Source organism: Salvelinus namaycush, chromosome 24 (assembly GCF_016432855.1).
Source record: "Salvelinus namaycush isolate Seneca chromosome 24, SaNama_1.0, whole genome shotgun sequence".
Taxonomy (NCBI): domain Eukaryota; kingdom Metazoa; phylum Chordata; class Actinopteri; order Salmoniformes; family Salmonidae; genus Salvelinus; species Salvelinus namaycush.
This window is the reverse complement of record NC_052330.1, coordinates 35,920,274-35,946,510: the sequence shown is the minus strand read 5'-3', so window position 1 is coordinate 35,946,510 and position 26,237 is coordinate 35,920,274. Positions and strand designations below refer to the sequence as shown.

Here is a 26,237-nt window from a genome sequence, read left to right as displayed (position 1 = left end):
CTGGGAGGTTGGCAGGTCAGGGTATGCTGTGGCAGGCTGGGAGGTTGGCAAGGCATGATAGATTGTGGCAGGCTGGTAGGTTGGCAGGTCAGGGTAGGCTGTGGCAGGCTGGGAGGTTGGCAGGTCAGGGTAGGCTGTGGCAGGCTGGGAGGTTGGCAGGTCAGGGTAGGCTGTGGCAGGCTGGGAGGTTGTCAGGGTAGGCTGTGGCAGGCTGGGAGGTTGGCAGGTCAGGGTAGGCTGTGGCAGGCTGGGAGGTTGGCAGGTCAGGGTAGGCTGTGGCAGGCTGGGAGGTTGGCAGGGCAGGGTAGGCTGTGGCAGGCTGGGAGGTTGGCAGGTCAGGGTATGCTGTGGCAGGCTGGGAGGTTGGCAGGTCAGGGTATGCTGTGGCAGGCTGGGAGGTTGGCAGGTCAGGGTAGGGTAGGCTGTGGCAGGCTGGGAGGTTGGCAGGTCAGGGTAGGCTGTGGCAGGCTGGGAGGTTGGCAGGTCAGGGTAGGCTGTGGCAGGCTGGGAGGTTGGCAGGTCAGGGTAGGCTGTGGCAGGCTGGGAGGTTGGCAGGTCAGGGTAGGCTGTGGCAGGCTGGGAGGTTGGCAGGTCAGGGTAGGCTGTGGCAGGCTGGGAGGTTGGCAGGGCAGGGTAGGCTGTGGCAGGCTGGGAGGTTGGCAGGGCAGGGTAGGCTGTGGCAGGCTGGGAGGTTGGCAGGTCAGGGTATGCTGTGGCAGGCTGGGAGGTTGGCAGGTCAGGGTAGGGTAGGCTGTGGCAGGCTGGGAGGTTGGCATGTCAGGGTAGGCTGTGGCAGGCTGGGAGGTTGGCAGGTCAGGGTAGGCTGTGGCAGGCTGGGAGGTTGGCATGTCAGGGTATGCTGTGGCAGGCTGGGAGGTTGGCAGGTCAGGGTAGGCTGTGGCAGGCTGGGAGGTTGGCAGGTCAGGGTAGGCTGTGGCAGGCTGGGAGGTTGGCAGGTCAGGGTAGGCTGTGGCAGGCTGGGAGGTTGGCAGGGCAGGGTAGGCTGTGGCAGGCTGGGAGGTTGGCAGGTCAGGGTATGCTGTGGCAGGCTGGGAGGTTGGCAGGTCAGGGTAGGGTAGGCTGTGGCAGGCTGGTAGGTTGGCAGGTCAGGGTATGCTGTGGCAGGCTGGGAGGTTGGCAGGTCAGGGTATGCTGTGGCAGGCTGAGAGGTTGGCAGGTCAGGGTAGGCTGTGGCAGGCTGGGAGGTTGGCAGGTCAGGGTATGCTGTGGCAGGCTGGAAGGTTGGCATGTCAGGGTAGGCTGTGGCAGGCTGGGAGGTTGGCATGTCAGGGTATGCTGTGGCGGGCTGGGAGGTTGGCAGGTCAGGGTAGGCTGTGGCAGGCTGGGAGGTTGGCAGGTCAGGGTAGGCTGTGGCAGACTGGGAGGTTGGCAGGTCAGGGTAGGCTGTGGCAGGCTGGGAGGTTGGCAGGTCAGGGTAGGCTGTGGCAGGCTGGGAGGTTGGCAAGGCATGGTAGATTGTGGCAGGCTGGTAGGTTGGCAGGTCAGGGTATGCTCTGGCAGGCTGGGAGGTTGGCAAGGCATGGTAGATTGTGGCAGACTGGGAGGTTGGCAGGTCAGGGTATGCTGTGGCAGGCTGGGAGGTTGGCAAGGCTTGGTAGATTGTGGCAGGCTGGTAGGTTGGCAGGTCAGGGTATGCTGTGGCAGGCTGGGAGGTTGGCAAGGCATGGTAGCTTGTGGCAGGCTGGGAAGTTGGCAAGTCAGGGTAGGCTGTGGCAGGCTGGGAGGTTGGCAGGTCAGGGTATGCTGTGGCAGGCTGGGAGGTTGTCATGTCATACTCTACTTCAAAACAGCTCTAGACTGGCCTCAGAGCCTTGGTCTTGTTTCCAGACATAAGTTGTTTGTTTGCCTTGCGCAGGACTGCATGTCAAGCATTTGGACGTTCAGTAAAAAGAGAAGATCCTCCTTGATTTTCTTTGTCTTTTTGTTGCATAAAATCTACTGTTAGGGTCTCTGGGTCCACTTTTAAAACCTTTTGCATATTGGATTGCAAGGTTGCTGAGCTTGGAGCTTGTAAATGTATCCATCTTAGTTGATTACAGCTGGCTGTAGCTAGGTGTTTTTATATGTAAACAAAGCTTGCCTTTCTTGTTTTCCTGTCCTTTCCTGTTTTATCTTGCTTGTGTAAGTTTATATACTTGTTTTCCTGTCCCTTTTGTAATTTCTGATTGTCCTTTTAGTTATTTGTTAGCTAGTTTTTTTTTAGCTAACAGCAGGTAGTTAGAAACTGTCTTAGCAACTCCCTAGCAACGTGGTAAACAACTGTTAGCTTGTTACCTATCCAGTTGAGTTATCAGGATAACAGTTGTTTTCTGATGTATTCTCTTCTTCTGATGTTATATTCTTAGTCCTACTTCCTTTATCTTTCACTCACTTATTTGTCTCCAATGTACTCTTCCTCTAAATCATTTGAAATATGATATAAAATACTTAGATATTAGGAGCTCATTATTTTACCAGCTGCTCTCTCTCTCTCTCTCCATAGCGGTGTGTATGTGGGAGATCCTGAGCCGAGGGCAGCAGCCTTTCTTCTGGTTGGAGAACCGTGACGTCATCATCCAGCTGGAGCAAGGCATTAGACTACCCAAACCTGACGACTGCCCTCCTGCCCTCTACTCCCTCATGACACGCTGCTGGTCCTACAACCCCCGCGAGAGACCCTCTTTCACAGAGCTGGTCGTTAAGATCAGGTACTGACTGCCATGGCCTGACTTGGCTGTGTTCTGAAATCTGATTTGAATGTGGTTGAAGGTTGGTAAACCACAAATAGCTTGCCAATATGTACTTTTTCTTTTCACAGTGACGTCCATCAGATGGAGAAGGAGCAGGAGGCAGAGAGAGAGAGGGACAGAAAACGCTCCAACAAGTTCTTTGACACCAAGTTCGACTTCAACGAGCCTCCTCCTAAGGTAGTCTTCTTGATGAGACACGCACACGCACACACACATAGTCTTGTACAGCTAACCTTGCTGGGGGACACAATTCAGTCCCATTCAAAATCCTATTTTCCCTAACCCTAATCTTAACCCTAATCCTAAACCTAGCTCCTAACCATAAAACTAACCCTAGCTCCTAACCCTTAATGTAATTCTAACCCTAACACTAAATCTAACCTTAACCCTAAACCCCCTAGAAATAGCATTTGACCTCGTGGGGACTAACAAAATGTCCCCAGTTGGTTAAATGTTTGTCTGTTAAACATGTCCACACACACACACACACACACACACACACACACACACACACACACACACACACACACACACACACACACACACACACACACACACACGCCTTCAGCATCATTGTTTTGTGTCATAGCGTTGTTAGAATTAGCGTATAAATTACTCAGTGCCTGTCAACGTTTCTGTCCCTGTGTTTCCAGCCCTCCAGGATGAAACCTGGGGGTCGTTTTGGTAACAATATTGGCCTGCATGTTCCGCTGAATGAGGCCCTGTGTGCCAGCTCTCCAGACCTGGTCAGTCCCTGTGAATACTACACTGCTGTAGACTCTAGGAGCAACACAGTGGTGGTGCCCATGATGCCTCCACGACGATGCAGTATGGGGGTGAGACTATATGGGGGTGATACTCTATTTCCTTCTCGACTCTAGTTATCTAGTTCTAGTCTACTTCCTTCTAGACTCTAGTTATCTAGTTCTAGTCTACTTCCTTCTCGACTCTAGTTATCTAGTTCTAGTCTACTTCCTTCTAGACTCTAGTTATCTAGTTCTAGTCTACTTCCTTCTAGACTCTAGTTATCTAGTTCTAGTCTATTTCCTTCTAGACTCTAGTTATCTAGTTCTAGTCTACTTCCTTCTAGACTCTAGTTATCTAGTTCTAGTCTATTTCCTTCTAGACTCTAGTTATCTAGTTCTAGTTTACTTCCTTCTAGACTCTAGTTATCTAGTTCTAGTCTATTTCCTTCTAGACTCAGCTATCTAGTTCTAGTCTACTTCCTTCTAGACTCTAGTTACTCTATTTCCACCCTCAGCTGGGTTTAAGGTACCGTAAGCATCTGTTTTTCAGGGATACAGTATCTTCAACCTAGTTTCCGTTTCATTTACTCCTTCTATGTTCGGTCTCGATGACGATCCAAGTCATGTGTCCCGTGCTTGTGTTAAATCCCTGTGTTACTGCTATAAGGCCAACAAGCAAGGCTACTGTATCACTAGCTACTCTACTATATGAATGTGTGTCCGCCTTCCAATAGGAGGGTGAGTTCATTGTGGAGCCGTCCAGTAAGGAGGACGCCCAGCGGTTGTGGCAGATGGAGAGACAGCGTATGCAGGAGACGATGAGACAACAGAAACAACAGATGATGGAGGACAACAAGTGGCTGACCAAGGAGGAGAGACTCCTGGTGGGGAATATACCTTCGACCTTTACCCCCTAGACCTAGCAACCCGCCCTAGCAACCACCCTAACAACAAGTGGCTGACCAAGGAGGAGAGACTCCTGGTGGGGAATATACCTTCGACCTTTACCCCCTAGACCTAGCAACCCGCCCTAGCAACCACCCTAACAACAAGTGGCTGACCAAGGAGGAAAGACTCCTGGTGGGGAATATACCTCCGACCTTTAAACCCTTAGACCTAGCAACCCGCCCTAGCAACCACCCTAACAACAAGTGGCTGACCAAGGAGGAGAGACTCCTGGTGGGGAATATACCTCCGACCTTTACCCCCTAGACCTAGCAACCCGCCCTAGCAACCACCCTAACAACAAGTGGCTGACCGAGGAGAGACTCCCGGTGGGGAATATACCTTCGACCTTTACCCCCTAGACCTAGCAACCCGCCCTAGCAACCACCCTAACAACAAGTGGCTGACCAAGGAGGAGAGACTCCTGGTGGGGAATATACCTTTGACCTTTACCCCTCTAGACCTAACAACCTGCCTTAGCAACCACCCTAACAACAAGTGGCTGACCATGGAGGAGAGACTCCTGGTGGGGAATATACCTCTGACCTTTACCCTCTAGACCTAGCAACCCGCCCTAGCAACCACCCTAACAACAAGTAGCTGACCGAGGAGAGACTCCTGGTGGGGAATATACCTTCGACCTTTACCCCCTAGACCTAGCAACCCACCCTAGCAACCACCCTAACAACAAGTGGCTGACCAAGGAGGAGAGACTCCTGGTGGGGAATATACCTTTGACCTTTACCCCTCTAGACCTAGCAACCTACCTTAGCAACACCATAACAACCCCCTAACAGCAAGTTTAACAACAAGTGGTTGACCAAGGAGTAATGATTCCTGGTGGGGAATATACCTTCGACCTTTACCCCCCTAGACCTAGCAACCCGCCCTAAACACTAGCTCTCTGTACGCCCTGTCCACCATAACTACCTTCGGTCCACCCTGTCAACCAACCCCCTTTCCACCCTACCCACCAGCCCCGTAACTCTCCCTCTCAGTGGGTCTGTGTTTGAAATGACTGTCCCTTTGGGGACCATAAGGGCAGTGGCCAGTCGAGGGTCCACGTCCATATAATGTCAAATGAACCTGAACCTACTTGTTCCTTTACAGGATCCCATGAGACAGGAGGACGCCACCAGCCCACTGGTATGTGTTTGTATTAAAGATCATACTTGAATATAACACGTTCTAAAGCTTTCTACCTGCAGGCTTTAGGTGCAGTGTTACCATAGCCTATGTTTTTCTTGTCTGTTATTTACTCGTCTGTCTGTTCGTTTCCTCGTCTGTATGTTCGTTTCCTCGTCTGTCTCTTCGTTTACTCGTCTGTATGTTCGTTTACTCGTATGTCTGTTCGTTTCCTCGTATGTCTGTTCGTTTCCTCGTCTGTCTGTTCGTTTCCTCGTCTGTATGTTCGTTTACTCGTCTCTGTTCGTTTCCTCGTCTGTATGTTCGTTTCCTCGTCTGTATGTTCGTTTACTCGTCTGTATGTTCGTTTACTCGTCTGTCTGTCCGTTTACTCGTCTGTATGTTTGTTTACTTGTATGTCTGTTCGTTTACTCGTCTGTCTGTTCGTTTACTCGTCTGTCTGTTCGTTTACTCGTCTGTATGTTCGTTTACTCGTCTGTATGTTCGTTTACTCGTCTGTATGTTTATTTACTCGTCTCTGTTCGTTTCCTCGTCTGTATGTTCGTTTCCTCGTCTCTGTTCGTTTCCTCGTCTGTATGTTCATTTACTCGTCTGTCTGTCCGTTTACTCGTCTGTATGTTTGTTTACTCGTCTGTCTGTTCGTTTACTCGTCTGTCTGTTCGTTTACTCGTCTGTATGTTCGTTTACTCGTCTGTATGTTCGTTTACTCGTCTGTATGTTCGTTTACTCGTCTGTCTGTCCGTTTACTCGTCTGTATGTTCGTTTCCTCGTCTGTCTGTTCGTTTACTCGTCTGTCTGTTCGTTTACTCGTCTGTATGTTCGTTTACTCGTCTGTATGTTCGTTTACTCGTCTGTCTGTTCGTTTACTCGTCTGTCTGTTCGTTTACTCGTCTATGTTCGTTTACTCGTCTGTCTGTTCGTTTACTCGTCTGTATGTTCGTTTACTCGTCTGTATGTTCGTTTACTCGTCTGTATGTTCGTTTACTCGTCTGTATGTTCGTTTACTCGTCTGTATGTTCGTTTACTCGTCTGTCTGTTCGTTTACTCGTCTGTATGTTCGTTTACTCGTCTGTATGTTCGTTTACTCGTCTGTCTGTTTGTTTACTCGTCTGTATGTTCGTTTACTCGTCTGTATGTTCGTTTACTCGTCTGTCTGTTCGTTTACTCGTCTGTCTTCGTTTACTCGTCTGTCTGTTCGTTTACTCGTCTGTCTGTTCGTTTACTCGTCTGTCTGTACATGAGATCACAATGAATTGGTAACAAATCCCCAGCTGACTTTCCCGCTGTGCGATCTGGAGTTGTAGTAGGTATGATGATTTGTCTGTCAGGTTTCTATAGTTATTCTGCTTTTCTCTCTGTCTATAGTCACCTGAAGCTGAGACTGAACATGGTGAGTGGTCCTTCACAACATCTAGTCGTATGAAATGGAATTTGACGAAGTGAAACAAAAGTAGCATAAACTATCCTCCAGTCCTTCTCATACACCCCTCCTTTCTCCCCTCTATTCTCCTCTCTGAAACCCCAGCCACGCCAGACAAGCCCCCACGTCTCACCGCCCCCACAGCCCAGGCCGCCCCCACAGCAGAGCTGGACCGGTCAGATGACCAGGTGTACCATGCGGTCATGGAGCTGGTCAAGGTGGTGGTACAGTTCAAGAACGATGTCAGCACACTACAGCCTGAACAATACATCAACATAGTGAAGGTAAAGACATGGAAGGTGGTGACTCGAGCCGTAGGAAAAAACCTGAATCAGACACTTCAGCTTGGTGTTCCACTTTTGGGAAAATGAGTCCCATTGTACCAGGCAAACACAATCAAGTATATGAAAGTATTTGACTGTATCCAGGTCTGCTGTAGAATAGAGGCAATAGACACACGGAAGCATTATAACATAGAGTTTCTGTATCCCAATTTTCCCAGGACAAAAATACTGATATTTCTGTGCATGTGCAGGATTTATTTTTACATAGCTGAGTACCCAGTCCACTGCCTATGTAGCTGCTGGGCTGAGTACCCAGTCCACTGCCTATGTAGCTGCTGGGCTGAGTACCCAGTACACTGCCTATGTAGCTGCTGGGCTGAGTACCCAGTACACTGCCTATGTAGCTGCTGGGCTGAGTACCCAGTCCGTTACCTATGTAGCAGCTATGCTGAGTACCCAGTCCGTTACCTATGTAGCAGCTATGCTGAGTACCCAGTCCGTTACCTATATAGCTGCTGTGCTGAGTACCCAGTCCGTTACCTATATAGCTGCTGTGCTGAGTACCAAGTCCGTTACCGATGTAGCTGCCGTGCTGAGTACCCAGTCCGTTACCTATATAGCTGCTGTGCTGAGTACCCAGTCCGTTACTTATGTAGTTGCTGTGCTGAGTACCAAGTCTGTTACCTATGTAGCTGCCGTGCTGAGTACCCAGTCGGTTACCTATATAGCTGCTGTGCTGAGTACCAAGTCCGTTACCTATATAGCTGCTGTGCTGAGTACCCAGTCCGTTACCTATGTAGCTGCTGTGCTGAGTACCCAGTCCGTTACCTATGTAGCTGCTGTGCTGAGTACCCAGTCCGTTACCTATGTAGCTGTTGTGCTGAGTACCCAGTCCGTTACCTATGTAGCTGCTGTGCTGAGTACCAAGTCTGTTACCGATGTAGCTGGCGTGCTGAGTACCCAGTCCGTTACATATGTAGCTGCCGTGCTGAGTACCCAGTCCGCTACCTATGTAGCAGCCGTGCTGAGTACCCCGTCCGTTACCTAATATAGCTGCTGTGCTGTGTACCCCGTCCGTTACCTATGTAGCTGTTGTGCTGAGTACCCAGTCCGTTACCTATGTAGCTGCCGTGCTGAGTACCCAGTCATTTACATATGTAGCTGCCGTGCTGAGTACCCAGTCCGCTACCTATGTAGCAGCCGTGCTGAGTACCCCGTCCGTTACCTATATAGCTGCTGTGCTGAGTACCCCGTCCGTTACCTATGTAGCTGTTGTGCTGAGTACCCAGTCCGTTACCTATGTAGCTGCTGTGCTGAGTACCCAGTCCGTTACCTATGTAGCTGCTGTGCTGAGTACCCAGTCCGTTACTTATGTAGTTGCTGTGCTGAGTACCAAGTCTGTTACCTATGTAGCTGCCGTGCTGAGTACCCAGTCGGTTACCTATATAGCTGCTGTGCTGAGTACCAAGTCCGTTACCTATATAGCTGCTGTGCTGAGTACCCAGTCCGTTACCTATGTAGCTGCTGTGCTGAGTACCCAGTCCGTTACCTATGTAGCTGCTGTGCTGAGTACCCAGTCCGTTACCTATGTAGCTGTTGTGCTGAGTACCCAGTCCGTTACCTATGTAGCTGCTGTGCTGAGTACCAAGTCTGTTACCGATGTAGCTGGCGTGCTGAGTACCCAGTCCGTTACATATGTAGCTGCCGTGCTGAGTACCCAGTCCGCTACCTATGTAGCAGCCGTGCTGAGTACCCCGTCCGTTACCTAATATAGCTGCTGTGCTGTGTACCCCGTCCGTTACCTATGTAGCTGTTGTGCTGAGTACCCAGTCCGTTACCTATGTAGCTGCCGTGCTGAGTACCCAGTCATTTACATATGTAGCTGCCGTGCTGAGTACCCAGTCCGCTACCTATGTAGCAGCCGTGCTGAGTACCCCGTCCGTTACCTATATAGCTGCTGTGCTGAGTACCCCGTCCGTTACCTATGTAGCTGTTGTGCTGAGTACCCAGTCCGTTACCTATGTAGCTGCTGTGCTGAGTACCCAGTCCGTTACCTATGTAGCTGCTGTGCTGAGTACCCAGTCCGTTACCTATATAGCTGCTGTGCTGAGTACCCCGTCCGTTACCTATGTAGCAGCTGTGCTGAGTACCCAGTCCGTTACCTATGTAGCAGCTGTGCTGAGTACCCAGTCCGTTACCTATATAGCTGCTGTGCTGAGTACCCAGTCCGTTACCTATGTAGCTGCCGTGCTGAGTACCCAGTCCGTTACCTATATAGCTGCCGTGCTGAGTACCCAGTCCGTTACCTATGTAGCTGCCGTGCTGAGTACCCAGTCCGTTACCTATGTAGCAGCTGTGCTGAGTACCCAGTCCGTTACCTATGTAGCTGCTGTGCTGAGTACCCAGTCCGTTACCTATATAGCTGCTGTGCTGAGTACCCCGTCCGTTACATATGTAGCTGCCGTGCTGAGTACCCAGTCCGTTACCTATGTAGCTGCCGTGCTGAGTACCCAGTCCGTTACCTATATAGCTGCTGTGCTGAGTACCCAGTCCGTTACCTATGTAGCTGTTGTGCTGAGTACCCAGTCCGTAACTTATGTAGCTGCTGTGCTGAGGACTCCGGTACCGTTCCCCCCCTCCTTTGTCTGGTCACATGTGTAGCCTTCAATGTTGTACACAGAACTGTTTAAACTATTGCATTCCACGTATCCGTGGAAGCATTTCATGTTCTTTTTATTTTCAGTAGGAGAGTTGGCGGATTTTTACACAAAATCATAAACCGACATGTTCGTACCTGCTATTGTTGTCAGTATTGCAAACATAAAACACGACACAAACAGGCATCCTGCTTGTGTAACTGCACTATATCTGTTACAACAGAGAGAGAGAGACAGACAGACAGAGAGTTAAAAGTCGTAGCTGTTTTTTGGAACGTCGGTTCAAATCCCCGCAGGGTTTTTATTTTCATCTGTTCAGAAGCATGAGGCAGAGACACAGGTTACATCACCATGGATCAGAAGAGGGTAATGAGAGGAACATGAAGGGGGGGGGGGGGGCAGCTACGTTAGAATAATGAATGTGTGTAAAATAACACATGGGCAGAACGTGACCCGGATCCTTAGCTTTAAGAAAGAGGTTTCCGGGAGGGGCGGGGCTTGTATCCGTAGCCGCGGTAACAGCTCGACTTGTCGGGAATTATTTTATTTGATATAATGACTCTCCTCTCTCTCTCCAGTCTGTAGGGCTGACCTTGCGGAGTCTGATCCACAGTGTGGATGATATTCTACCTACCCTGCATGGATCCATCAGGACGGAGGTACAGTAACAATCATCTCTCACACCTTCTCTCCGATATTTTATTTTTAGATTTTACCTTTTTATTTAACTAGGAAAGTCAGTTAAGAACATATTCTTATTTTCAATGACGGCCTAGGAACAGTGGGTTAACTGCCTTGTTCAGGGGAACAGTGGGTTAACTGCCTTGTTCAGGGGAACAGTGGGTTAACTGTCTTGTTCAGGGGAACAGTGGGTTAACTGCCTTGTTCAGGGGAACAGTGGGTTAACTGCCTTGTTCAGGGGAACAGTGGGTTAACTGCCTTGTTCAGGGGGACAGTGGGTTAACTGCCTTGTTCAGGGGAACAGTGGGTTAACTGCCTTGTTCAGGGGAACAGTGGGTTAACTGCCTTGTTCAGGGGAAGAGTGGGTTAACTGCCTTGTTCAGGGGAACAGTGGGTTAACTGCCTTGTTCAGGGGAACAGTGGGTTAACTGCCTTGTTCAGGGGAACAGTGGGTTAACTGCCTTGTTCAGGGGGACAGTGGGTTAACTGCCTTGTTCAGGGGAACAGTGGGTTAACTGCCTTGTTCAGGGGAACAGTGGGTTAACTGCCTTGTTCAGGGGAACAGTGGGTTAACTGCCTTGTTCAGGGGAAAAGTGGGTTAACTGCCTTGTTCAGGGGAACAGTGGGTTAACTGTCTTGTTCAGGGGAACAGTGGGTTAACTGCCTTGTTCAGGGGAACAGTGGGTTAACTGCCTTGTTCAGGGGAACAGTGGGTTAACTGCCTTGTTCAGGGGAACAGTGGGTTAACTGCCTTGTTCAGGGGAACAGTGGGTTAACTGTCTTGTTCAGGGGAACAGTGGGTTAACTGCCTTGTTCAGGGGAACAGTGGGTTAACTGCCTTGTTCAGGGGAACAGTGGGTTAACTGCCTTGTTCAGGGGAACAGTGGGTTAACTGCCTTGTTCAGGGGAACAGTGGGTTAACTGCCTTGTTCAGGGGAACAGTGGGTTAACTGCCTTGTTCAGGGGAACAGTGGGTTAACTGCCTTGTTCAGGGGAACAGTGGGTTAACTGCCTTGTTCAGGGGCAGAACGACAGATTTTTACCTTGTCAGCTCAGGGATTCAATCTAGCAACCTTTCGGTTACTGGCTCATCGCTCTAACCACTAGGCTACCTGCCTCTAACCACTAGGCTACCTGCCTCTAACCACTAGGCTACCTGCCTCTAACCACTAGGCTACCTGCCTCTAACCACTAGGCTACCTGCCTCTAACCACTAGGCTACCTGTCTCTAACCACTAGGCTACCTGCCTCTAACCACTAGGCTACCTGCCGATATCCCCTGCCCTCAAAGGCACATCTTCAGTCTCTCAATCCCTCTATTCTGTTGTTCTACTGAGATGTTCACTTTAGGAACCATGACAAAGGAGTTGGCTAAAAGAGAAAACAGACTAGCACACAGACTACCATTCCCTTAACACTCTCTCCTCCCCCTGGTCAGATCGAGGGCACCCAGAAGCTGTTGAACAACGACATGTCAGAGTTGACTAACTATTCCCTGTCTCCTCTTCCCCACTCCCTCTCTCCCTCCTCTCCTCCCTCTCTCCCTCCTCTCCTCCCTCTCTCTCTCCCTCCTCTCCTCCCTCCTCCCTCTCTCCTCCCTCCTCTCCTCCCCCCTGGTCAGATCGAGGGCACCCAGAAGCTGTTGAACAACGACATGTCAGAGTTGACTAACTATTCCCTGTCTCCTCTTCCCCACTCCCTCTCTCTCTCCTCCCTCTCTCCCTCCTCTCCTCCCTCTCTCCCTCCTCCCTCCTCTCCTCCCCCCTGGTCAGATCGAGGGCACCCAGAAGCTGTTGAACAACGACATGTCAGAGTTGACTAACTATTCCCTGTCTCCTCTTCCCCACTCCCTCTCTCCCTCCTCTCCTCCCTCTCTCCCTCCTCTCCTCCCTCTCTCCCTCCTCTCCTCCCTCTCTCCCTCCTCTCCTCCCTCCTCCCACCTCTCCTCCCTCCTCTCCTCCCCCTGGTCAGATCGAGGGCACGCAGAAGCTGTTGAACAACGACATGTCAGAGTTGATCAGTAAGATGCGTCTGGCCCAGCAGAACGCCGTCACCTCTCTGAAGGAAGAGTGTAAGAAACAGATGCTGACCGCAGCACACAACCTGGCCATGGATGGGAAGAACCTCCTGGATGCTGTGGACCAGGCCAGGGTCAGGGCCAACCTGGCCAAGCCCAAACCGGAGACCCCATAGTGGGGTAAATACCCACAGGACACCCCCTCTGGATGGATGGATAATTTCCAAGTGTGTTTTTTTTTTTTCTTCTTCATTGGAGGACAGGTCAGAACCAAACATGTTGCGACTGATTGGATGGACATCAGTGACTTGCAGGTACAATTGTCGAGATAAGTGCCATCAATATGACTGGCATCAATATGACTGGCATCAGTGTGACTAAAAATGTAATGTCAGGATTGAAATGGACAGAAAAGAGGACTTCCTCGTGTGATATCTGTTTATAATCTCAGTGCTTTAAATTAAAGACGTGCTCTGGAACTTTGGCGACTACTAAGTATTTTTTAAATCTCCCTCTTTGGGCTGGATGTGTCCAATGTGTAGTTCATACATAATCTATGAATTACTGTTTTACGTCAATTAGCTACGAAATCCCTAAAGCGCTACTTCAGAACTACTGGGTAAAACGTATAGGAACGTATCGGTGAATCTCTTTAAGAAAATCATTTTTTAAATAGTCACATTCTCTCTGTCTGCTTAGGGATAACGGAGAATTTACTTCCCAGGTGATCTTCCTGTGGTTATTCCTAGTAATGCTGGCCAGATCAATTGTATTGTTTTAGTGTGACAGTTTTTATTTTATTTTTAAAAGCATATTTGTTATTTTATGGAATGTGTGAAGCTGTTTCTAGACGTTTGTTTTTGACGTAGACAACTGTGATAGTGTTGTACTTTGGAAAGGAAGGTATATGCTTTCTGTGCAATTATACAGGAAGTTATGAAAGTTCTGATTATTCCTATTCATTCCCAAAACAGCCGTTTCTATTTATACTTTACTACACAGCAACACATTGTTAATAAAATATGCTTTATAATGTTATGGCAGCAGCAGAGTGAGTGAGTGAGTGAGTGAGTGAGTGAGTGAGTGAGTGAGTGAGTGAGTGAGTGAGTGAGTGAGTGAGTGAGTGAGTGAGTGAGTGAGTGAGTGAGTGAGTGAGTGAGTGAGTGAGTGAGTGAGTGAGTGAGTGAGTGAGTGAGTGAGTGAGTGAGTGAGTGAGTGAGTGAGTGAGTGAGTGAGTGAGTGAGTGAGTGAGTGAGTGAGTGAGTGAGTGAGTGAGTGAGTGAGTGAGTGAGTGAGTGAGTGAGTGAGTGAGTGAGTGAGTGAGTGAGTGAGTGAGTGAGTGAGTGAGTGAGTGAGTGAGTGAGTGAGTGAGTGAGTGAGTGAGTGAGTGAGTGAGTGAGTGAGTGAGTGAGTGAGTGAGTGAGTGAGTGAGTGAGTGAGTGAGTGAGTGAGTGAGTGAGTGAGTGAGTGAGTGAGAAGTAGTACAAACTGATTCAGAGTTCATACTAAGAAGTTAGTCTTCTTTCTGCCCCTTACTTCCTCCAAAACAGCCAAGTAATCTTATTGGATAGAATTTACCCACACGTCATTGCTTCTCCAATATGAAGCAGTACATTTAGGGGATTCTACTAATGCCCCAGGCCTGCCCGGTTGAACCGGGTTAGCGTTGATGGAACCATTTGGAACCGGGCTGTCTCCCGGGCTCAACACAAAAGTGCCACGGGTTAAGCACGTGTTGTAGGATTCTGTGTTTTCACATGCAAAAAGGGATTTATTTGAATAAACAAAGGCTTTATATCAGCCTTCCCAATGAAAACTAGTTTGAAAATTCAAAACATATATTTTATGGAAAAGATATGTTTCCTGGACGATGCACCATGCTGCCTTGTTGACAACATGACCGAGCGGCGCAGATTACTGTAGGAGGGCGCTCCTCTCTCACCACTTTTGCCCGTTCACGTCACGTCATAGTCCGGTGGACTTAATGGAACTCCCTTATTGGTAGTCATCCTACTAACTTAGTGACAGTCCTTCATCTGTCTCCACTCCTACCACCGGCCTGTCATTGTAGTGCCAGTCCCATGGTGCCCGCTCCGGGGCGGGTATCACAGACACCCCAAGGCCATGGTGCCCGCTCCGGGGCGGGTATCACAGACACCCCAGTCCCATGGTGCCCGCTCCGGGGCGGGTATCACAGACACCCCAGTCCCATGGTGCCCGCTCCGGGGCGGGTATCACAGACACCCCAGTCCCATGGTGCCCGCTCCGGGGCGGGTATCACAGACACCCCAAGGTCCTAGATCATGCCGGCCAACCAGGGAGGAAGGAAGAGACCGATGGTACCCAGGAGACACACGATGATAAACATCCACAGGAAGATACGATCGATCACCATGGCAACGTACTTCCAGTCTTCCTTCACCTGGATGGAGAGACATGAATGAATGGTAACCACTTTTCTTTTCTTTAAAAAAATACAACTTTTTTTTTGGACTTTTTAGTCAACTAAAGAAGGTGAAACAACATAACCTAACATACGTAAATAGCAGCAATCTGCAATATGATTGTTACTCGTGCTGATAGTTTAGTTGTCATAATCACTCACACTAAAGTCAGCGTCCTCTGCCCTCAGGTGGTCTGCGATGTAGTGCAGCCCCTCCAGAGCCCGTATAACGCTGGGAGACAGAGGGAACTCTATCCCTCTAGACTCTGACACCAAGTTATCTATCTTATCCGGTCGCTGGGTGGGGTTAACCCTTCTATTCACCCCTCTTCCTCCTCCTCCTCCCCTGTCCAGGCGGTTCTGGGGCTGTCCTGCCCCTGGGGGTGGGTGGTTCTGCTGGGGTGGAGGAGTGGAGCCCGGGGGTGTGGGTGACGGAGGGCGGAAGGAGAAGTACGAGGTCAAAGTCCCCAGCTCCAGATCCTCATAACAGGGCGTCCGTCTCTGGAGATCCTCCGTGGTCTCACCTCCTCCGTCCCGAAGCCAGCTGGCTGAGGTGCTGAGGCAGGGAGGACGGACTAGGCCTGAATGAAGGAATTAAGGAATTCATTAATGATTGGATGTGATACATTTAAACTACATATAAAGTTGCCTCAGTCATGGGAGTACAACAAAACATATATTGAGGGCCAGTTTCCCGGACACATGTTTATCAATGTGTGCCTAGTTTAGGACTAAGAAGCACTTTCAGTAGAAAATCACCATTAAGAATGGTTAATAGTTCTGGAACCAGGCTTTACCTGTGTCTGGGAAACCGTCCCTAAAAATAACAGTCTACTAACGTATTGTTCATGGTCCTGTTATTACCACCTGGTAGTCTAGTGGTGGTGGTCCGTCCCTGGTGCCGTGCCACCGCTGCCCCCTGTTGGAGCAACAACAACCTGCGTCTCCTTCCATCTGGTGCAGGCCGCCTCATGAACAGCCACCTGGGGATCAGGTCCAGGAAGACAGAGTGGACCCAGCGAGGCATCTTATGGGTCCCCGGGGAGCGGTGGTGGACGTTGAGGACAAACACAGTGATGACGATGGAGAGAGTGACGAAGATCATGGTGAAGAGGAGGTACTCTCCAATCAGAGGGATGACCAGGGAGGTGGAAGGGATGATCTCTGTGATGAGGAGCAGGAAGACGGTGAGGGAGAGGAGGACGGAGATACACAGAGTGATCTTCTCCCCACAGTCTGGAACAAGAAGGAGGAAGAGGAGGAGGAGGAGGATAAGGAAGGAGAGGAGAAGAATGAGGAGGAAGAGGGGGAAGAGGAGGAGGAGGTTGAATAGGAGGGAGGGAGGAGGAGGATGAGGAAGGAGAGGAGGGGGAAGATGGGGAGGAGGAACAGGAGGAAGAGGAGGATGAGGAAGGAAGAGGAGAAGAAAGAAGAGGGGGAAGACGGGGAGGAGGAACAGGAGGGAGAGGTGGAAGAGGAGGGGGGACGGAAAAAAATACTTTTTGGTCCATCTTGCAGAGAACGGAAATGTATTTTTACACACAACCCAACCCCCCAAAACACACACACACACACACACACACACACACACACACACACACACACACACACACACACACACACACACACACACACACACACACACACACACACACACACACACACACACACACACCCCCCAAGAGGTTGGAAGCAATGAGTCAGCCACAATGCAGCAGCCCTGGAACAGTTGGTAGGTGCCTTTCTCAAGGGCACAATAGCAGGAGAGGGTATTTAGGATGACACCTCGCTCTACACCAGATTTTCCCATCGGAGCTGGGGATGTTAGCTGGTAAGCAATGGGGATAGTAGCTAAAATGTCAGAAATTCTATTTACACACCAGTGTTCTACCAAAACTAAACTGTTTCCAGAAGCAAATTGAGTAGCTGGTCAGTAGCTGGTTCTGGGTATTGAGGAATAGGTCACCATGGGCCCACAGAAACAACACATACAAACGCACAAACACACATTCACACACATATGTCAGCAACACTGGTCCTTCAGCTCAGACCACTTCTGTTTTTCTGGGGCTGGTTGTAAGTTGTCTTTCAGTTTCACCACAGAATCTCAATGAAAGGAACAGAGTCATTTCCCACGTATTTGTTTTTGTAACTAAACAACATACAGTTTTGTTACCATGGCAAACATAGTCTACACTAGGGCTGTTGAGGTAACCGTATTACCGCCACACCGACAGGCACGAGTCATGAAGGCAGTCAAATTCCACGTGACCGTTTAGTCACGGTAATTAGGCTTCTCCTGATAGCCTACAAAACTTGCTAACTGCCTGGTACTCACACTCTATTGTCCCTCTAATCACTCTGACATCAATACAAATGTAATCGAAAATCTAATCAAACATTTCATGCGAGCCCATGAGCTCATGTTGCGCAACATTTCTATAGGCTATGCAATTGCGCGAGTGATGGCCTCTTAAAAAGAGGAGGATCCCATCAGCGTTCTTTTTAACCCCCTTTTTCTCATTTTATATTTTTTAACATATGCCCTTTTTCTTTTTGCATGCATTATAGATAAAGGCATTTATTAAGCCATATTTGGTTGATGAAAGACAAGTTTGGCTTTTAATTTGTGAATGAAGTCAGCATAGAGAAATTCCTTTGTTTTAGTTTTTTAAATATATTTTTACTTAAGCAGATTTAAAATAAGCTTAATGCTCTTTCAATATTTGTTTCTGAATTACTGTAACTGTTACTAACATAAACTAATACATGGGCAATATGTATGTCAAGAATCTTAGTTGTAACAACCTGTAATGTTCTAAAACCTCCACTAGATGGGGATGTTGGCTACATTCTGAATTGTTCATGTAACAGTATTTCTTCCGTCTCTCTCTTTGCCCCAACCTGGGCTCGAACCAGGGACCCTCTGAACACATCGACAACAGTCACCCATGAAGCATCGTTACCTATCGGTCCACAAAAGCCATGCATCTTGCAGAACAAGTGAAATAACGACTACTTCAAAAGGTCTGAGCGAGTGAAGTCACTGACTGAAATGCGACTAGAGTCACCATTAACAAGCTACCTGAGGGGAGATAGAAGACTAGGAATCTACCTGAGGGGAGATAGAAGACTAGGAATCTACCTGAGGGGAGATAGAATGCTAGGAATCTACCTGAGGGGAGATAGAATGCTAGGAATCTACCTGAGGGGAGATAGAAGACTAGGAATCTACCTGAGGGGAGATAGAAGGCTAGGAATCTACCTGAGGGGAGATGGGGGACATAGAAGACTAGGAATCTACCTGAGGGGAGATAGAAGACTAGGAATCTACCTGAGGGGAGATAGAAGACTAGGAATCTACCTGAGGGGAGATAGAAGACTAGGAATCTACCTGAGGGGAGATAGAAGACTAGGAATCTACCTGAGGGGAGATAGAAGACTAGGAATCTACCTGAGGGGAGATAGAAGACTAGGAATCTACCTGAGGGGAGATAGAAGACTAGGAATCTACCTGAGGGAAGATAGAAGACTAGGAATCTACCTGAGGGGAGATAGAAGACTAGGAATCTACCTGAGGGGAGATAGAAGACTAGGAATCTACCTGAGGGGAGATAGAAGACTAGGAATCTACCTGAGGGGAGATAGAAGACTAGGAATCTACCTGAGGGGAGATAGAAGACTAGGAATCTACCTGAGGGGAGATAGAAGACTAGGAATCTACCTGAGGGGAGATAGAAGACCAGGACGGTGAGGCAGGAGATGAGCAGACAGGGGATGATCAGGTTGATGGTGTAGAAGAGAGGCAGCCGTCTGATGATGAAGAAGTAGGTGATATCAGGGTAGATCTCATGACAGCAGTCGTACTTCTTGGTGTTGTATGTTCCCACTGCGTTGATGATGGCCCACTCTCCACTCTCCCAGTAGTTGTTCAGGTCCACAGTGTTCTAGGGGATAGAGATCAACCGTCCAACTCTATAAAGGCTTCATATGGCATACATAAAAGCTTCATAAGCACTGTGTAGATATAGTTGTTCAGGTCTACTGTAGTCTAGGTGACAGAGATACACTTTATAGTCTCCCTTTAGAGGAAAATTGTCACACACTGCTGGCTCTGATTCGCTCTCAGTGTGGCTTGACATTGACAGCAATGGAGTTAGCAAGAACACAAACAGATCTGGGACCAGGCTAGTGCTAATGTATAAACACATAGAAACATAGACAATACGTTATGCATATCATACACATCATGTACAACACTTTTATAATATTACCTGCTTGAGTGATTGTTTGATTATTTGACTGACTGACTGACTGACTGACTGACTGACTGATACAATAAATAATTTAGACAAAAATTTGCAAAATGCGCAAACTTCACTTTTAAGCTGATGATGCTGTTATTTATTGTTGTGCCTCATCTCTCACAAAATCTTTCCAGAACTTGCAAACTGCTTTTTATACTCTTCAAAATACCTTGATGTCAATTGAAGTTTATCCTCAATACTGACAAAACTAAACTAATTGTGTTTTCTAAAGCAAGAAATAGACCTCTGAACCTTTCACCTATTACTACCTGTCAGGGTGTAACGGTTTTCTTCCATAGGTGAAGGAGAGGACCAAAATTCAGCGTAGCGGGTGCTCAACATGTTTAATTATAAGAACAAGTGAACACTACAAACAACTTACAAAATAACAAACCGTGAAAACCGAGACAGTCCTATCTGGTGCAGAACAAACACAGAGACAGGAAACAAACACCCACAAAATCCCAACACAAAACAAGCCTCCTATATATGATTCTCAATCAGGGACAACGATTACCATCTGCCTCTGATTGAGAACCATATTAGGCTGGACATAGAAACAGACAAACTAGACACACAACATAGAATTCCCACCCAGCTCACGTCCTGACCAACACTAAACAAGCACAACACATAGGAACTCTGGTCAGGACGTTACAGTACCCCCCTCCTGAGGTGCGGACTCCGAACGCACCCCTAAAACTCAAGAGGAGGGTCTGGGTGGGCATCTGTCCGCGGTGGCGGCTCCGGCGGTGGACGAGGACACCACTCCACCACTGTCTTTGTCCCCCTCCTTAGCGTCCTTTGAGTGGCGACCCTCGCCCACGACCTAGGCCTAAGAATCCTCCCCAAGGCCCCCACATGATTTTGGAGGTAGCTCAGGACAGAGAGGTAGCTCAGGACAGAGAGGTAGCTCAGGACAGAGAGGTAGCTCAGGACAGAGAGGTAGCTCAGGACAGAGAGGTAGCTCAGGACAGAGAGGTAGCTCAGGACAGAGGGGCAACTCCGGACTAATGGCAGCTCCGGACTGAATGGCAGCTCCGGACTGAGTGGCAGCTCCGGACTGAGTGGCAGCTCCGGACTGAGTGGCAGCTCCGGACTGAGTGGCAGCTCCGGACTGAGTGGCAGCTCCGGACTGAGTGGCAGCTCCGGACTGTAGGGCAGCTCCGGACTGTAGGGCAGCTCCGGACTGTAGGGCAGCTCATGACTGTAGGGCAGCTCATGACTGTAGGGCAGCTCATGACTGTAGGGCAGCTCATGACTGTAGGGCAGCTCATGACTGTAGGGCAGCTCATGACTGGCTGACGGCTCTGGACGCTCATGGCTGGCTGACGGCTCCGGCAGATCCTGTCTGGTTGGCGGCTCTGGCAGATCCTGTCTGGTTGGCGGCTCTGGCAGATCCTGTCTGGTTGGCGGCTCTGGCAGATCCTGTCTGGTTGGCGGCCCTGGCAGATCCTGACTGACGAATGGCTCTAGCGGCTCCTGACTGACGAACGGCTCTGACGGCTCGGGACAGACGGGCGGCTCTAACGGCTCGGGACAGACGGATGGCTCAGACGGCGCTGGGGAGACGGATGGCTCAGATGGCGCTGGGGAGACGGATGGCTCAGATGGCGCTGGGGAGACGGATGGCTCCGATGGCGCTTGGCAGACGGCCAGCTCAGATGGCGTTGGGCAGACGGACAGTTCAGACGGCGTTGGGCAGACGGACAGTTCAGACGGCGTTGGGCAGACGGGCAGTTCAGGCGCCGCTGGGCAGACGGGCAGTTCAGGCACCGCTGGGCAGACGGCAGACTCTGGCCGGCTGAGACGCACTATAGGCCTGATGCGTGGTGCCGGAACTGGAGGTACCGGGCTGAGGGCATGCACCTCAGGGCGAGTGCGGGGAGCAGGAACAGGGCACACTGGACTCTCGAGGCGCACTATAGGCCTGGTGCGTGGTACCGGAACTGGAGGTACCGGGCTGAGGGCACGCACCTCAGGGCGAGTGCGGGGAGAAGGAACAGTGCGTACAGGGCTCTGGAGACGCACAGGAGGCTTGGTGCGTGGTGCCGGAACTGGAGGCACTGGGCTGGAGACACGCACCATAGGGAGAGTGCGTGGAGGAGGAACAGGGCTCTGGAGATGCACTGGAAGCCTGGTGCGTGGTGTAGGCACTGGTGGTACTGGGCTGGGGCGGGAAGGTGGCGCCGGATATACCGGACCGTGAAGGAGGACACGCGCTCTTGAGCGCCGAGCCTCCCCAACCCTACCAGGTTGAATGGTCCCCGTAGCCCTGCCAGTGCGGCGAGGTGGAATAGCCCGCACTGGGCTATGCAGGCGAACCGGGGACACCACCTGTAAGGCTGGTGCCATGTACGCCGGCCCGAGGAGACGTACTGGAGGCCAGATATGTTGGGCCGGCTTCATGGCACCCGGCTCGATGCCCAACCTAGCCCTACCAGTGCGGCAAGGTGGAATAGCCCGCACTGGGCTAAGCACGCGTACTGGGGACACCGTGCGCTCCACCGCATAACACGGTGTCTGACCAGTACGACGCCCTCTCACTCCACGGTAAGCCCGGGGAGTTGGCTCAGGTATCCAACCCGGCTTCGCCACACTCCCCTTTAGCCCCCCCCCAAGAAATTTTTGGGTGAGCCTCTCGGGCTTCCAGCCACTCTGCCTTGCTTTCGCCTCATAAAACCTCCTCTCCGCTTTCGCTGCCTCCAGCTCCGCTTTGGGGCGGCGACACTCCTCTGGCTCTGCCCAGGGTCCTTTCCCGTCTAGGATTTCCTCCCATGTCCATTCCTCTTTTCCCCATTGCTGTTGTTCTTGCCGTCCATTGCTACGCTGCTTGGTCCTTTGTTGGTGGGTGTTTCTGTAACGGTTTTCTTCCATAGGTGGAGGAGAGGACCAAAATGCAGCGTAGCCAGTGCTCAACATGTTTAATTATAAGAACAAGTGAACACTACAAACAACTTACAAAATAACAAACCGTGAAAACCGAGACAGTCCTATCTGGTGCAGAACAAACACAGAGACAGGAAACAAACACCCACAAAATCCCAACACAAAACAAGCCTCCTATATATGATTCTCAATCAGGGACAACGATTACCATCTGCCTCTGATTGAGAACCATATTAGGCTGGACATAGAAACAGACAAACTAGACACACAACATAGAATTCCCACCCAGCTCACGTCCTGACCAACACTAAACAAGCACAACACATAGGAACTCTGGTCAGGACGTTATAGTACCCCCCTCCTGAGGTGCGGACTCCGAACGCACCCCTAAAACTCAAGAGGAGGGTCTGGGTGGGCATCTGTCCGCGGTGGCGGCTCCGGCGGTGGACGAGGACACCACTCCACCACTGTCTTTGTCCCCCTCCTTAGCGTCCTTTGAGTGGCGACCCTCGCCCACGACCTAGGCCTAAGAATCCTCCCCAAGGCCCCCACATGATTTTGGAGGTAGCTCAGGACAGAGAGGTAGCTCAGGACAGAGAGGTAGCTCAGGACAGAGGGGCAACTCCGGACTAATGGCAGCTCCTGACTGAATGGCAGCTCCGGACTGAATGGCAACACATAGGAACTCTGGTCAGGACGTTACACAGGGCAAGGAGATTGAGGCTTTAACCTCATATAAGTATCTTGGAATTTTAATTGATGACGGCCCCTCCTTTTAAATTGCATATTCAACAACTTACAAAAAAATTGAAGCTGAAGTTGGGATTTTATTTTAGGAATAAGGCCTGTCTTTCTTTTGAAGCCAGAAGGAGGCTAGTAATCAGCTACATTTATGCCTTTACTAGACTATGGGGATATTTTATATATGAATGCTTCCGCTCAGTGTTTGAGATCAATTGACACCCTTTAACATGGAGCACTGAGATTTATTTTACACTGAAAAACCCTTACACGCCACTGCACTTTATATACCAGGGTTGGCTGGCCTCTAGTCACTCGTAGGCTCAGTCACTGGTATACTTTTATTTATAAAGCCATTTTGGGTTTACTACCATTTTATTTGGGCATATGTATTGTTCAGAAATGTGGTGGGTACTCTCTTCGTTCGCTGGACTTTATCCTGCTAACTGTTCCAAATGTCCGAACTGAATTTGGTAAAAAGGGATTTTATGTACTCTGCGCCATCGTCTTGGAACGCCTTACAAAATACTTTTAAACTGGAAGAGCTTGTTCCCGATTGGTGTTTTTAAATCACTGATGAAGGATTTTGAGACTGATTCCCTGACCTGTCATGTTTTTTAATTTTCTGTTTTATGATTTTGTTATACTCTTGTGAATTCTATGGTTTTTACTAGAGTACTTGTAGTTTTTCATGTTGTCTGTCTGTAATTTTTGAAATGACTTGGTTCCATTTTATCTTGGCCAGGGCGCTCTTGAAAAAAGAGATTTCAAATCTCAATTAGCGCTTCCTGGTTAAATAAAAGGTAAAAAAATGATATATAATAATAACAACATGAAAGTCCATACCTCGATGCGTTCCAGGTCAATCTTAGCCTTGTCGTAAGTCCAAGAACCGAACTTCATCTTACAGTTCTGCTGGTCGAAGGGGAAGAAAGTGACGTCTATAGAACAGGAGGACTTATAGATGGCTGGGGGAACCCAGCGCACCTTCCCATTGTGGAACAGGTGGGCCTTGGTCATGTGGGTTACGGCGAACTCACCGTCCGCACTGGAGGGAGGAGAGGAGAGCACAACACAACAGAACAGAAAATAGGTTACTGAAGTAATTGTACACATGAGGGTGCGTCGTACAGCACGGCTGTGCTGCGGTCGTAGGTACGAGTAGATAGCCGAATACCCGTATATCATTGGCATCGTTGCCAGGCAAACCCTCTGGTTGTTAGCTCGATTGGCATTTGTCAGTTCGTGCAGGTTGCTATGGGCATGCACAGCCCATAGCGGGAAGTAGTGGTGCTGCAGCACCACCTGGTGGTGAGATGGTGAAACTGAACGTTTTTATTGGTATAAAATGATCATGGTATTGGGGTAAGGGAGAGAAAAAACACACATCTGTTTTGCAAGCGGTACGTTCACTATAGGCTCTTGTCTATTCAGATGTGACCGTTTGCCATTGGACACGCTATACTGTACGATAGACAGTTTCGTTTTGAGTTGAGTCGGGTCGGGTCTCTCCCTCTCTGTCCCTCTCCCATTGGCGACATGTGAGTTTCCAGTTTTGGTGAAGCTAATTTTCACTATTAAAAAAATACACCTTTATAATAAAGTATACCATGCATCTGTCGTTGCATTTACAGACTCATGTAAGATATCTACTATTCCTAATGGATAGTCATAATGTAGGTTCATTATATACAACTCAATCACTGTTGGCAACAAAAAAAGACAGCAGTGTTCAATACATGGTTGAGCTCCTGGTGGTGTAGAGTAGGCCTTATGACATGGTTGAGTGCCTGGTGGTGTAGAGTAGGCCTTATGATATGGCTGAGAGCCTGGTGGTGTAGAGTAGGCCTTATGACATGGCTGAGTGCCTGGTGGTGTAGCGTAGGCCTTATGACGCGGCTGAGAGCCTGGTGGTGTAGAATAGGCCTTACGACATGGCTGAGTGCCTGGTGGTGTAAAGTAGGCCTTATGACATGACTGAACGCCTGGTGGTGTAGAGTAGGCCTTATGACATGACTGAACGCCTGGTGGTGTAGAGTAGGCCTTATGACATGACTGAACGCCTGGTGGTGTAGAGTAGGCCTTATGACAAGCCTGAGCGCCTGGTGCTGTAGAGTAGGCCTTATGACATGACTGAACGCCTGGTGGTGTAGAGTATGCCTTATGACATGACTGAACGCCTGGTGGTGTAGAGTATGCCTTATGACAAGCCTGAGCGCCTGGTGCTGTAGAGTATGCCTTATGACATGACTGAACGCCTGGTGGTGTAGAGTATGCCTTATGACATGACTGAACGCCTGGTGGTGTAGAGTATGCCTTATGACATGACTGAACGCCTGGTGGTGTAGAGTAGGCCTTATGCTATAGGCTATATCAGATATGTTTCTTCTCCTTTTGTGTTGTGTTTGTAAACACATTTCATGCAATTCTACTGCAATTTATATGACTGGAGACATTAGCAGAATATTTTTTTTATACAAACAAAAATTACAGGGGTAGTATAGGCTTATAGGCTACTGCTGACAACGATAAACAGGTCAATAAAGACGACCTTGTCTCCATCTAATCTAGGCCCATGAAAAGAGGAGACACAAATTGTACAATAATGAAGTCCATCTAACCTGGAGGATGACATTATTGTCTAAAAACAAAATATCAAGTGGTACTGCTATGTTTTGGCTGACAGTTTACCAAATTTCACAAATTTCAAAATACCATCATGTGAAAAACATAGGCATACCGTTTGGAAAGCAAATGCCTACTGCTGAAAAGAGAAGACTGATTTGTCTGTAGAAGTTAAAACATTTTTCATCAACAGCTTTTGAGCGATTCTGAGCGAACAGCACTGTTTTTCAAAGTAGCATATCTTGAGATATTGGCACGAGCGCATTGGCCATCCCCGGTGAGTAGCCTATGCTTCATCTTTATCATTGGGTGAATCAGTGTCACTGGAAAGTGTATTTTGTAGCCTAATGTAGCCTATACTATATATACAGTACACTGAATATATTCTATATATTAGGGTTTCGGACAAGTGACTTGGAAGATTTTAATTGATCTGACATTCGTGAAATGTACCGGTCATCCATATGCATTGTAACCCATTATGGGGTCCACTAACGCAGCCAGCGCCATCAATAAACCAGGGATGTCGGCCAAATGAGCAACATTTACGTGTCCTTAAAAACAGCCTATAACAAATTACAAAACA

The 26,237-nt window shown here is 49.1% G+C and overlaps 2 protein-coding genes across 3 annotated transcripts in view; one reads left to right on the top strand and one right to left on the bottom strand.

The window, feature by feature from the left end:
• The window catches only part of LOC120019200 (protein-tyrosine kinase 2-beta-like), a 67,988-nt gene extending 54,863 nt beyond the window's left edge, over nt 1–13,125 (top strand). For both annotated transcript variants that reach the window (XM_038962512.1, XM_038962511.1), the window contains 9 exons: nt 2,504–2,708; nt 2,819–2,927; nt 3,404–3,586; nt 4,231–4,380; nt 5,552–5,587; nt 6,953–6,977; nt 7,113–7,291; nt 10,527–10,607; nt 12,601–13,125. In XM_038962512.1, the coding sequence (XP_038818440.1) occupies nt 2,504–2,708; nt 2,819–2,927; nt 3,404–3,586; nt 4,231–4,380; nt 5,552–5,587; nt 6,953–6,977; nt 7,113–7,291; nt 10,527–10,607; nt 12,601–12,822 (1,190 nt within the window). In that variant the 3' untranslated portion in view covers nt 12,823–13,125. The remainder of the gene's footprint in view (nt 1–2,503; nt 2,709–2,818; nt 2,928–3,403; nt 3,587–4,230; nt 4,381–5,551; nt 5,588–6,952; nt 6,978–7,112; nt 7,292–10,526; nt 10,608–12,600) is intronic.
• Nucleotides 13,126–14,942: 1,817 nt separating this feature from the next.
• Nucleotides 14,943–26,237, bottom strand: part of LOC120019411 (neuronal acetylcholine receptor subunit alpha-2-like) — a 37,901-nt gene continuing 26,606 nt past the window's right edge. Inside the window, exons 6-10 of the mRNA XM_038962699.1 lie at nt 23,873–24,074; nt 18,814–19,036; nt 15,929–16,325; nt 15,252–15,321; nt 14,943–15,068 (exon numbers count right to left, since the gene is read on the bottom strand). Coding sequence (XP_038818627.1) covers nt 14,943–15,068; nt 15,252–15,321; nt 15,929–16,325; nt 18,814–19,036; nt 23,873–24,074 — 1,018 coding nt within the window. The remainder of the gene's footprint in view (nt 15,069–15,251; nt 15,322–15,928; nt 16,326–18,813; nt 19,037–23,872; nt 24,075–26,237) is intronic.